Source organism: Plasmodium berghei, assembly GCF_900002375.2.
Source record: "Plasmodium berghei ANKA genome assembly, chromosome: 3".
NCBI classification, from domain to species: domain Eukaryota; phylum Apicomplexa; class Aconoidasida; order Haemosporida; family Plasmodiidae; genus Plasmodium; species Plasmodium berghei.
Genome location: NC_036161.2, coordinates 148,178 through 162,522, shown reverse-complemented (window position 1 = coordinate 162,522; position 14,345 = coordinate 148,178). Strand labels below are relative to the sequence as shown.

The 14,345-nt window shown below is 24.7% G+C and overlaps 3 protein-coding genes across 3 annotated transcripts; all 3 read left to right on the top strand.

The window, feature by feature from the left end:
• Nucleotides 1-572: 572 nt before the first annotated feature.
• Nucleotides 573-4,288, top strand: PBANKA_0304900 (serine repeat antigen 3; the record flags this gene model as incomplete). The annotated part of the gene is made up of 4 exons (XM_034566341.1): nucleotides 573-606; nucleotides 760-1,692; nucleotides 1,836-1,970; nucleotides 2,100-4,288. The coding sequence occupies 4 exons, from the start codon at nucleotides 573-575 to the stop codon at nucleotides 4,286-4,288; spliced, it is 3,291 nt and encodes a 1,096-aa protein (XP_034419933.1).
• Nucleotides 4,289-5,387: 1,099 nt separating this feature from the next.
• Nucleotides 5,388-8,595, top strand: PBANKA_0304800 (serine repeat antigen 4; the record flags this gene model as incomplete). The annotated part of the gene is made up of 4 exons (XM_034566330.1): nucleotides 5,388-5,421; nucleotides 5,660-6,202; nucleotides 6,296-6,430; nucleotides 6,536-8,595. 4 exons carry the CDS (start codon nucleotides 5,388-5,390, stop codon nucleotides 8,593-8,595), a joined length of 2,772 nt encoding a protein of 923 aa, XP_034419932.1.
• Nucleotides 8,596-10,057: 1,462 nt separating this feature from the next.
• PBANKA_0304700 (egress cysteine protease 1) lies at nucleotides 10,058-13,111 on the top strand (the record flags this gene model as incomplete). Its single annotated transcript, XM_034566319.1, has 6 exons — nucleotides 10,058-10,121; nucleotides 10,346-10,504; nucleotides 10,704-10,756; nucleotides 10,935-11,470; nucleotides 11,588-12,753; nucleotides 12,930-13,111. 6 exons carry the CDS (start codon nucleotides 10,058-10,060, stop codon nucleotides 13,109-13,111), a joined length of 2,160 nt encoding a protein of 719 aa, XP_034419931.1.
• Nucleotides 13,112-14,345: the final 1,234 nt, after the last annotated feature.

Here is a 14,345-nt window from a genome sequence, read left to right as displayed (position 1 = left end):
AGTTTTTTCTAAAAATATTTTATGTTTTAAAAAGGAACAATTTTCTTAAGTGATAAGAAATAAGTGTGATAAAAAAAAATTACCGAGATAAATATTTTTAAAATGATAAAAAAATCGAAATTAAAAAATAGAATATAAAAAAAAAGGAATCGAAAAATATAAAAAATGTAAATTACAAAATAATAAAAAATTATATTTTGTTTTTTTTAAAATAAATGATAAGTCATGATTTTTGATACTCTCCGAGTGTAGTAAAACAATATATTTATTTACCAACTATTCCAGTTATGATTTTCGAATTTTTTGTTTTTTTGTGACTAATATAAAATGATTTATATTTAAGTTGAAAAAAAGATATAATGCGTTAGAAAATATAATTATATATTTTTATTTTTTTATGTAAAATAATTTGGATTTATAGTATTTTTAAAAGATAAGGAGAAACATATATTTATTATTATTATTACATTTATGTAATTAATGTAATTCTCCTATTATGTAATAATAATTTTTGTGAAAAAGAAAAAAAGAAGGAAATTTTTTATATAAGTTAATGAAAATATAAAGAAAAAATGGCACGTCTCTCATCAATTGTATTTATAATATGTAAGAAACAAAAAAAATAACAATATTAATTAATATTTAAAATAGACCAACGATATATATTTTACAATTCTTAAGTGAATAAAACTATTTTCGTTTTTATAAAATCAATAATTTATATCTTATACTCATATATATATATATATTTTTTTATAGGCCTTTTATTATGTAACAATGCTATATCGGATGAAGTAATTGAATCGCCGTCCTCCGGAGGTACTCTATCGGGTGGAGGTAGCGGTACCGATACCGTTACCGGTACACAAGATGGAAAAGGTAAAAGTGAAGGTAAAGGTAATGAAGGTGGCCAAACTGACCAAAAGGGAAAAGAAAACCCTGAAAATGGTCAAAATTCTGATTCAACAGGTGATTCATCTCTTGGGTCAACAGGTAGCAACGGTTCACAACCAGCGCCAACTACTCCAAAAGAACCAGAACCAACAACCCCAAAAGAACCAGAATCAGCAACCCCCAAAGCGTCAGAACCAGTAACCCCCCAAAAGACAGCAGAAACAGCCTCAGGAAAACAAGTATCACCAACACCCTCAGAAAATCCACCATCAAAAGACACCCCAAAACCAGAATCATCATCCGAAAAAAAAGTGAATTCGGCACTCGCAACACCACCTGCACCTGAAGTATCCAAAGCTCAAGAGGGGGCAGGCCTAGCTACACAAAAAGAACAAACTCCAAGTAAAAGAGCTAAACGTTCCCCACCACCTCAAGTCAACAACATAACAGATATGGAATCATACTTAATGAAAAATTATGATGGAGTAAAAGTTATAGGCTTATGTGGTGTATATTTCAGAGTTCAATTTTCACCACATTTATTATTATATGGTTTAACAACATTTTCGATTATTCAAATAGAACCATTTTTTGAAGGAGTAAGAATAGATTTCGAACACCAACATCCTATAAGAAATAAATGTGCACCAGGAAAAGCCTTTGCATTTATTTCTTATGTAAAAGATAACATCCTTATACTTAAATGGAAAGTATTTGCTCCACCATCTGATTTATTTGCAAACGATGAAGTTAGCAAGCAAATTCTTTCCGCTGTTTCTGTAACGTCAGATGCAGAAAGTAAACTAAAGAAAATAAATATAAATAAATTTTACACAAAAATGGGTTCATAAAAAATGTATATTATTTAATATTTGTGAGCTAAATTAATGTTTTTATAATTTTATAAAATCTTTATATATTTTTTATTTTTTTAAAATTAGGTTCAGTAGTAGATGTTAGAAAATACCGACTTCCACAATTAGACCGTCCATTTACTTCCATACAAGTTTATAAGGCAAATCCAAAACAAGGATTACTCGAAACAAAAAATTATATATTAAAAAATGCTATTCCAGGTATGTTAAAATAAAAGTAATATGAAATAGTTACAAATTTATATTGTTTCCCTTTTTAATAGTATTATTATGTATTGAAAAGTTTTATATTATATATATTTTTTTAATTTTCTTTAATTTTTTTTGTAGAAAAATGCTCTAAAATTTCAATGAACTGTTTTTTAAATGGAAATGTAAACATAGAAAACTGCTTTAAATGTACATTATTAGTACAAAATGCTAAACCCACAGATGAATGTTTTCAATACCTACCTTCTGATATGAAAAATAATTTAAATGAAATAAAAGTAACTGCTCAAAGTGATGAAGATAGTAAAGAAAATGATTTAATAGAATCAATTGAAATATTGTTAAATAGCTTTTATAAAGCTGACAAAAAAGCAAAAAAATTGAGTTTAATAACAATGGATGATTTTGATGATGTTCTTAGAGCTGAATTATTTAATTATTGTAAATTATTAAAAGAATTAGATACAAAAAAAACTTTAGAAAATGCTGAATTAGGTAATGAAATAGATATATTTAATAATTTGTTAAGACTTTTAAAAACAAATGAAGAAGAAAGCAAACATAATTTATACAAAAAATTGAGAAATACTGCTATATGTCTTAAAGATGTAAATAAATGGGCTGAAAAAAAAAGAGGTTTAATATTACCTGAAGAAGTAACTCAAGATCAAATGGCAATAGGACAAAATGAAGAACCTTATGATGAAGATCCAGATGATAGAGTCGATCTTTTAGAATTATTTGATGACAACCAAAATGAAAATATTGTTGATAAAGATGGTATAATTGATATGTCTATAGCTATTAAATATGCTAAATTAAAATCTCCATATTTTAATAGTAGCAAATATTGTAATTATGAATATTGTGATAGATGGCAAGATAAGACTAGCTGTATATCTAATATAGATGTAGAAGAACAAGGTAATTGTTCCTTATGTTGGTTATTTGCATCTAAGTTACATTTAGAAACTATTAGATGTATGAGAGGATATGGTCACAATAGAAGTTCAGCACTTTATGTAGCCAATTGTTCAAAAAGAACAGCAGAAGAAATTTGTAATGATGGTTCAAATCCGTTAGAATTTCTAAAAATTTTAGAAAAAAATAAATTTTTGCCTTTAGAATCTAATTATCCATATTTATGGAAAAATGTATCAGGCAAATGCCCAAATCCACAAAATGATTGGACAAACTTATGGGGTAATACTAAATTATTATATAATAATATGTTTGGACAATTTATCAAGCATAGAGGATATATAGTATATAGTAGTCGTTTTTTTGCTAAAAACATGAATGTATTTATTGATATAATAAAAAGAGAAATACGCAATAAAGGATCTGTTATAGCTTATATTAAAACTCAAGGTGTTATTGATTATGATTTTAATGGTAGATATATAAGTAACATTTGTGGTCATAACCATCCTGATCATGCTGTAAATATTATTGGATATGGTAATTATATAAGTGAAAGCGGAGAAAAAAGATCTTATTGGTTAATAAGAAATAGTTGGGGTTATTATTGGGGTCATGAAGGAAATTTCAAAGTTGATGTTTTAGGTCCAGATAATTGTGTACATAACGTTATTCACACTGCTATAGTATTTAAAATTGATATGGAGCCAGATAGTGATTCAAATAATAACAATGCTATTAAAAATCGCGATCAATTAATTGATGAAGATAACAAATCTTACTTTCCACAACTCAGTTCAAATTTTTACCACAGTCTTTATTATAACAACTACGAAGGATATGAAGCTAAAAATGACGACGAAAATGACCAAAATTATGGCAATTTAGATGTAAGTGGCCAAAGTGAAAATCATCAAAATGATCCAAAAAATCCACAACCCCAAGCTAATAGCACCGTAACTCAACTTGGAGTATGTCCAGCAGAAAACCAAAGAACAGCTGATTCAAATCCTAATGCCCAAAGCACACCCAGTCCAAACACAACCGTTACAGACACAGTCAATTCAAACACAGCCAATTCAAACACAGCCAATTCAAACACTGCCTCTGCAAATGCCGCATCAATTGAGAAAAAAATTCAAATACTCCACGTGTTAAAGCATATCGAAAAATACAAAATGACAAGAGGATTCGTTAAATATGATAACCTAAATGATACAAAAAATGATTATACATGCGCAAGATCATACTCATATGACCCTAAGAATCATAATGAATGTAAACAATTCTGTGAGGAAAACTGGGAACGCTGTAAAAATCATTATTCACCAGGATATTGTTTAACTACATTATCAGGAAAAAACAAATGTCTCTTCTGTTATGTATAAAACTTTTTTGAGGTGTGTGCAAATAAGTATTGGGTATATATACGAATGAATAAATCAGGGTTTATAGGATGTGCACATATATAAATATGTTTAGTATAAATACATTTAGCGCATGTTGAATGCTTATACAGCAAATTATACAATCTTGATTTATTAAAAATGATTTTTTTTTATATATGTATAATAATTTTAAAAATTTTATGATTATATTGTTTTTATTTATATATATATATATATATATATATATATGTATTTTTTTTTATTCGTCTTTAAGTTCATATATGCTTCATATAGATATTATTTTGGACATTAATAACATACGTTCAATATATAAATGTATTATGTATGTACTTAGTTTTTTTAATTATTTTTAAATATATATTGTTTATTCTTTTAAACACACACCTTTTTAATTTTCCTCACAATTTAACTTCGACAAAACATTTCTTATTAATTTATTTCATACTGAAATATGTTGTAATATCCTTTTTATATACGAAAAGAAAGAAAATAAAAAAAAATTAGGATTGGGGTTTTATTTTACTCGTTTTTATTTTTTAAAGTAATACACAATTGAAGAGGAATGACGAAAAAGGATAAAAATATTAAAGTGGAAAAAAATGGCAAAGACCAATAGAATAGGATATAAGAATATGTGAGATATATTATAATGTAAATCCATATAGTTGTATATGTAAATATATTATAGTATTATTACAAATATGTAACACACAATTTCGATGCAAATATATTATCCTTATATGAGAATTATTTTCTATTTATAAATAATATGATTCAAAATCGGATAAATTTATTATAATATTTAAATTTATTTTGTGTGCAATATCCTTAGAATATGTAATGCACTAAAAAAAAAATTTTATGTTATATATGTATCTTGTTTACCATTCAATTTTCTCTTTTTTTATTTTCACTTTTTTCCTTTATTCGTATTTTTTCATTTTTTTTTTCAATAGCTTAAAAATCCATTTAATAAGTAAATCAAAAAAAACATATAGTACAAGTAGCTAAAAATATGAAATAATAATTATGAATGTATTGAAGTAAAATGTTTCAAGATTAAAATTATTGTAACAAAATGAAGCCTCGTATCTATCTCCTTTTAGTATCATGTGCGTAAAGCAGTAACTAACAATAAAAAATGAAGATAACTAGCTAAATAATAAATGATCAAATTAATTAATGACTGGAAAAAAAAATAAGACCGTTTTAGGAAATTTCATTTAAAATATTCTGTCTTTGCATAAAAAATATAATTCACAATTTGTTCTTAGATATTTCATACTACTCTAATGTTATATTCATCTAATTTTATACTTTTTATAATAATATATTTTTTTTTTTTTACAGGTGCAATATTTACTATAAATATACACGAAATTAATACGCAAACCTCAAACCCACCCAATGATATAATAGATGATGTTTATACAAATGTGCAAAATGATAATGACAAATCAAACCAAGATTTAGATGATGAATTTCAAAATGGATTAAATACTTCTTCAGGATTATCAACAAATATAGGTCAAACAAATGTAGAAAAGGAATCTGATAATAATGAAAAAAATGAATCTTTAAATAATGAAACATCATATATGAAAACATTAATAAAATCATCTTTATCAAAAAATGGTAAAGGGATTAAAGTTATTGGTATATGCGATGAAGATTTCAGAATTTATTTTGCTCCTTATATATGGATTTACGTTACATTATCAGAAAATATAATAAAAATAGAACCTGAAAATGGTGTAAGCACTTCCATAAACTTAAACAATTTAAATAATAAATGTAATGATAAAAAAAATGACACTTTTAAACTCACTGCTAAAATTGAGGAAGATATTCTAAAAATAAAATGGGAAACACACACTAATGAGACTGATCAAAGTAAATAATAATTCTCAAAAAAAAAAAAATAATAAAAATAATATCTATGATTGTTATATCATATAGCTTTTTCGCTTTTACATTTTAAAACAGACCCTAAAAGGGATATTAAAAAATTTAGGCTTCCAGATTTATCTAAAGGCCTTACATCTATCCAAATATTCACAGCAAATGCAAAAGAAAACATAATTGAAAGTAAAACTTATGACATAGATAACAATATTCCGGGTAGGTATCACATATAAGCATGTACATGTAGATGTGGAAATACTTTATAAAGTGTGTGCAGTGCATATTTCGCAGTCTAATATTTTCTTTTTTATTTTTATTCAGAAAAATGTAGTGTAATTTCAGCTAACTGTTTTTTGGGAGGAAGTTTAAACATTGAAAGTTGCTATCATTGTACATTGCTAGCTCAAAAATATCCAAATGATGATGAATGTTTTAATTATATTTCTAGCGAATTAAAAAATAAAATTAATAATGATACTATAATAAAAGGAGAAGATGATTTAGATGAAAATATATTAAGAGAAAATATTTATAAAATATTGAAAAAAATGTATAATAAGGATTCAGACTATTGTGATAATAATAGATGTAATAAAAAAATGATAACAAATATAAAAGAATTAGATACTGATTTACAAATATACTTAAAAAATTATTGCGATATTTTAAAAAAGGTAGACAAAAGTGGCACATTAGATGCTCATGAAATAGCTAACGAAGTTGAAGCATTTAACAATTTAATAAGATTACTTAATTCACATACCAATGAAAAAATATATATATTATATGAAAAGCTTAGAAACCCAGCAATTTGTGTAAAAAATATAAATGAATGGATAATTAAAAAAAGAGGTCTAGTTATATCAAATGAATATGATATAAATCTACATAACGTTACACAAGAATCTAATATAACAAATATTTTAAATGAAACATATAACGAAGAAGATACAGAAGAAATTGGTAATGATATACAAAATAACGAGATTGACAATGAAAATGAAATAATGGATTTAAAAAGTTTATCAAATAAAAAATTAGCATCTGCCTACTATACTAGTAGTAGATATTGTAATAAAGATTACTGTGATAGATGGAAAGATAAAACTAGTTGTATATCTAATATAGAAGTAGAAGAACAAGGAGAATGTGGTGTATGTTGGGTATTTGCATCTAAGTTACATTTAGAAACTATTAGATGCATGAGAGGATATGGTCATTATAGAAGTTCAGCACTTTATGTAGCCAATTGTTCACAAAGAAAAAAAAGTGAAATATGTGATATTGGTTCAAATCCAATCGAATTTTTACAAATTTTACATGATGCAAAATATTTGCCTTTAGAATCCAATTATCCATATTCATATTATCGTGTCGGAGGTTCATGCCCAAGACCAAAAAGTGATTGGACTAATTTATGGGGTAATAATAAATTATTATATTTTAAATCAAGGTCAATAGGCTTTATGAGTTCATATGGTTTTATAGCTATAACTAGTTCAAATCATATATATGATTTTGATACATATATACAAATAATAAAAAACGAAGTAAGAAACAAAGGTTCAGTTATTGCTTATATTAAAACGAATGGTGTAATAGATTACGATTTTAATGGAAAAATAATTCATAGTTTATGTGGTGATGATAATGATTATGCTGACCATGCAGCAACTATAATTGGATACGGTAATTATATAAGTGAAAGCGGAGAAAAAAGATCTTATTGGTTAATAAGAAATAGTTGGGGTTATTATTGGGGGGATGAAGGAAATTTTAAAGTTGATATATATGGCCCCCAACATTGTAAATATAACTTTATTCAAACTGTCGTTTTTTTTAAATTAGATTTAGGTGTAATTGAGGTGCCAAAAAAAAAAAATAATCAAGTTTACAAATATTTTTCTAATAATATTCCCGCCTTTTTTACAAATATCTTTTATAGTAATTATAATAAACGTTGGGATCAATTTAGATCCAGTGAAGAACTAAATAACTATAACAACAATATTTCGATATCTGGTCAAACTGATAATCAAATAAACGCTAACAATGATTTTTATAATGAAGATATAGATCATATCAATGAAATATCTACTTCTTCAAAAAATATTTCAATTCAGAAAAAAATAGACATTACCCATGTTTTGAAATATGTTAAAAACAATAAAACACAAACATCTTTTATAAAATATGATGATATTCTTGAAATAGAATATGAACATAATTGTTCGAGGGTACAAAGTATTGGTTTAAAAAATAAAAATGAATGTAAATCATTTTGTTTAGAAAACTGGATTAAATGTAAGAATTACACTTCTCCTGGATATTGTTTGGCAACCTTATATTCTGGTGAAGATTGTTTCTTTTGCAGCATATAAAAAAAAAGTACGTGGATAGGAAACTTTTAAAGGTATATAAATATGATCATATCAAATTTGCTAAATCACAATTTACTTATTTACACATTTTTATTATAATCGGCTTGTTTAGTAATTTATAACTATTTAATGTTTAGTTCAGAAATGTATATAAATTTTATGAACAATTTTTTATTTTCTATGTCCGATATTTTTTTTTGAATATAAATTTTTCCAATCATGTCCATATGTGCCCCCCTCATCTATGTAAATAAGAATATGCATATACATGGGTGTATATGTTTATTTTGTATAGCATAGATAGTCATATTATTATTTTATTTATATTTTTCATAAGAAAGTTTTATTCATTTCAAGGTATGTAATATCACACACTTAAATTTAATGATTAAATGGTGTGTACATTTCTACAAACCGAATTTTTAATTTTATTGAAAATTTAAGAAAAAATAATATGAACAAATCTTAAAATTATATGAACAATTATGTAAGAAATATTTTCGAACTAAAAAAAACATCATGTAACATTTTTTACGTACAAATAAGCATGCACAGACATACATATTATCCTCATCCACTGAGTGAACTATATTTGGTTGTTTTTATGATAGTACTTTTTTTCAAATTATAAATTTGTATCGATATGCGCAATATACGTATTTATGCTTAATGATTAAAATAAAAAAATGTTGATTATATTTGTTCATAGTTAAACTCTTAAATTTCTAACAGAATTTACAAAAATAAACAGCTTTAATGTTATGTTAAAAATTTGTTTACCAATTAAAATATATACTTTACAGTAAAAATGATGAATAAAAACATGTATTAATTTCATGAAAACATTTTTTTTATTCAAATGAATTTTCGAGCTACATGCAAAAAAAAATGTCTTAGACATGATATATCATATATATGCATGACTGTACTTATCATTGGGTTGGGTTCAAATTTTATTAATTGATGTGTACACATAAATGTATTATTTGTATCTATATTAAATTTGTTGAACGTTCAGAATTTAAAAATAAACTTAGCATTGCTCTGTTGTAAGAAATTGTAAAAATATGTTTGTTTTCCGTTTTTTATTTATTGTGCATGTGTTTTCCGATTTGTAAATTTAACAAATTTTTACATCTATGAAACAAACGTGTATATATTTATTCATAATACATTTGATATATAATATTTCACACATTTATGTACATTTTTATATTCAGAATATGGGTTCTTGAAATATAGAAAAAAGGCATTATTTATATTACATTTTATTTTTTAATATAACATAGCTATTAAAATGTTTTTATTTTATTCATAAAGAACTTATTAAAATAAATTTAATTTTAGAAAAAATAAAACCAAGTGAAAAACATAAACTTATTTAATTATAACTAATCATATTTAAATGTGTCTATAAGTGTATTATGTATATGAAAAGACAAACTTTTAAAAATAACGGAAGATGAAAACATATAAAATTAAATATTTCCTTTTGTTAAGTTTGTTTATCAATCTGATAAATCAAGGTATGGATCCTATATATTAATATAAGCATACATATTGTATACTAGTTAATTTTAATTTATACATTTATATCTAATAAATAAGTTGATTTATCAACCCCTAATAATTTGTTAATCATAATTGCACATACTGATATTGAAGTGTTTTATCAAAAAACCTCAAAAAAATTCATGTATAAAATATATATGCACACACAAACATATTTCTTCTTTTTCTTAAAATATAGCGAAATCGAAAATTATAATAAGTTGCTTTGGAAAACAACATTGTAAGATATGTCACATAATTATAAGAAATTGTTTTTTATCTGGAACAAGCAATTTACAAAAATGTATAGCTTGTGAAGAAAACTACTATAACACTAGGACATGTATAAAACATGAAGGTTTGTGAAAAAAACAAAAACTAAATTTGATTCTCAAATGATGCCATTGATTCGTTTGCTAATCTCAAAATTTACTTTAATGCAACATGAAATAAATACAATAACACATATATATATTTATATTGAGTGTTTATTTTCTACTTTATGTGGTTTTGTGCAACTCTTAATTATTGTCCTTTTATTTTTTTTTCATTTTTAGAAAGTTTTTTCAACTATAAAGGGACTAATGCGCTTTTGGAGTTAAGAGATCAAGTAAAAAATTAAAATTATAAAACAAGAAAGTAGATAATTTAAAACAATTATTAACTTGTCCGAATAAAAACAAGAAAGTGAATTTGCATCTGTTTTTTTTTATTTCATTATAATATCTGTTTAATATGTGTATTTATATTATTATTTATATATTTTTTTGGGGATGTATTTTATGCAGAGCTTACAGGATAATGTTTCAGAAGAAAGCTTGAGTGAATTAATATCAAAAATATTAGATGTAGCCATATTTCGATATGAAAATAAAAAAACAGATGCAAATAGTATGGATGATGATTATAAATCGAAAATATCAAATTTATGTTTGTATTTAAATTTTAAGGACAATTATGAAAGTGCAAAAAATCATAAACAAACTGATGTTGAGCATATAGAAAGCCATATTCAACATATTGTAAAAACATTTATCCATGCTAATGATAATATAGAACATATGAAAAATGCGTTAAGAAATCCAGCACTTTGTTTTCAAAATCCATTAGAATGGGTTCAAGATAGATTAGGATATAAAGAAAATGATGAAATTCCTTCAGTAGGTATAATACCAGAAAAAAAGTTATTTAAACCATATACAAATAAATCATTGATGAGCTCGTTATATAATGCTAATTCAAAATGTAACAGAACATATTGTAATCGATTTTCTGATCCCAATGAGTGTGAATATAATATAAGACCTCTTAATCAGGGAACATGGTAAAAACAAAAATATAATTCAATCTATAAATAGCTAAATTAAAATTTTTTTTTTAAATATTTATTAGATTATTTTCTTCATTTTTGTTTCTATCTTTATTCTGTTTTATTTTTCAGTGGAAATTGTTGGGCCTTTGCATCTTCAACTACGATATCTGCATATAGATGCAGAAAAGGACTTGGATTCGCTGAGCCTTCAATAAAATACGTGACTTTATGTAAAAACAAATATTTAGATGATGAAGATTCTCAAACGTTTGGACATTATAATGATAATATATGTCATGAAGGTGGACATATTTCATCATATATAGAAATTTTAGATGCATCTAAAATGCTTCCAACATCTTTTGATGTTCCATATAACGAACCTATAAAAGGTGGGGAATGTCCTACTGAAGTTAGTACATGGGGAAACATATGGAATGGTGTATCATCTTTAAGTAAAATATTAAATGGATATATATACAAAGGATATTTTAAAATATCTTTTTTAGATTATGTACAAGCAGGTAAAACAAATGAATTAATTAATATCTTAAAAGATTACATAATTGAGCAAGGTGCTATATTTGTTTCAATGGAAATATCACAAAAATTAAATTTTGATCATGATGGTGAACAAGTTATGTTAAATTGTGAATATGGTGAAGTTCCTGATCATGCATTAGTTTTAATTGGTTTTGGAGATTATATAAAAAGCTCAGGAGAAAAAAGTTCATATTGGTTAATAAGAAATAGTTGGGGTTCTAGGTGGGGTTCCAATGGAAATTTTAAAATGGATATGTACGGACCGAGAAATTGTAATGGCCGAGTTTTATTTAATGCATTTCCATTATTATTAAAAATGAAAGAAAATAATATTTCTAAACCTTTACCTAATGATATATCATCTACAGATGTAAAAATAAGATATAAGCATTCTGATTTTACTAAAAATAAAAAAAACCAAAGAGATCAAAATCGAAAAATAACTCCAAATAATTATGACGATCCATATAATTTTAAACCTAAGACAGTAGACCCGCCAAATAATAACAACAATGATTATGTTAATCCTGATTATAATTCAATAGATGCTAATGATAGACAAAATAACGAACGATTTTACCCTCCCTCCAGAGATCCTGAATACGACCCTAGTTACCCAAGTATGAATAACAATCGACGATTTGATCCTAGTGATATAATTAATTATAGAAATAAATTAAGAAAGATTTTCCAAACTGATTTGACTGTAACTATAGGAAATTTTGTATATAAAAGAAATATCTATTCTAAAAGTGAGCAACAAAAATTATATCGATATATCATGATAATTCAAGCGCATAGAATATGAACACACAGTTTCATCTCATTTCTTAGCTACGTTTTGTACGTGCCTTGGCACGCTTGTTTATAATTCGTTCGTTTATTTGGTATTTACTATCATTATTTATTTTTTTATTTTTTTTTTCAGGGAAAAATGAGTACATGGAGCAGTTTTCATGCCTCCGAACCTATTCAATGGATTCAAATTTAGATAATATATGCCGAGAAAACTGTGAAAAACATATCGACACATGCATGCACAGTGAAGTTATAGGAGATTGTTTGGATAGAAATGCACCAAATTATAAATGTGTCTATTGTGGAATGTGATTGAAATTATTGTTTTATGAAAGTTTTAGCAAAACAAGTACATAAAAATAGTGTAAAATATATTTGTATAAATAGCATCTTTTTGGGGTTTTGTTTTTTTCATTTTAATTTCTTTTTACAACCTCTCATTTTCCTGAAAAGAGCTAAAGACATTAAAAAATTTTATGACATAGTCATCACAATATTCATTATTCATATATCATACATGCATACATATATATTAACTAATTACCATGGATTATTTTTTGTATTTTTTTATATGCTTTAATTGGATATAAAAATTATATTAATCTTATTTTTATTCGTTTACCCCTTAAACTAAATAAGCAAAACCATGCAAACGCATATCCAATTGATAAATATATTTTCTTGATAATAAGAAAAATAAAATGTGAAATAAAAACATACACAGCAAATTTTCGGCTTCATGTAACTTCAATTTAATCCTATACAACTAATTTGCTTATTTTATAATTAAAAGATAGTATAAATTTTTGTTGAAAAAAAAAAAACAGAAAAATTATAAGACTTAAGTAAAAATTCCATAAAAATATAAATGATTTTAACAATAAAATAGGCTAAATTTATGTAACATCATTTTGTTGTATACAAATTATTTATTTTTTTAAGATAAAAATTTCCAACTTATAAAATATGCATATATATATACATATTCGATACACGGGTTTGCTTGTTTTATGCGAAATAATTAAATTTCCAAATCACATTAAATACATTATATATTTGTACATATATAATATATTTTTAGCAAATTTTTCATATTACCCATATATCATAATTCGGTGTCCCATGTTGTTTTAAAAAATATAATTAAAACTTTATAAAATAAAATATTATTAATTTCAACATTTTAAGGAAGTTGTATATATATATATATTTTTGTAAAATAATTGGAACTTATCTCTAATTTTATTTTTATCTATAACAAAGTATAAATATACAGTGACAAATTAAATGATAATCCAAAATATGCTATAGAGTGAAAACAATCTGGGAAATGCATAATTGTTTTGTGTTATATTTTCCAAATAGCTTCTCTATATATACACATTTTTTTATTTATTGGAATAATGCTTATGAATATGAGCTTTCATTTTTTGCAATGTAAAGAGACAGAATATTATAAAGGGAAAATTGGTACATCAGTTTTCTTATTAAAAAAAATGAAAATATATTCCGAGAAAAAAATCATAAAAATTTAGCATTATGGGCT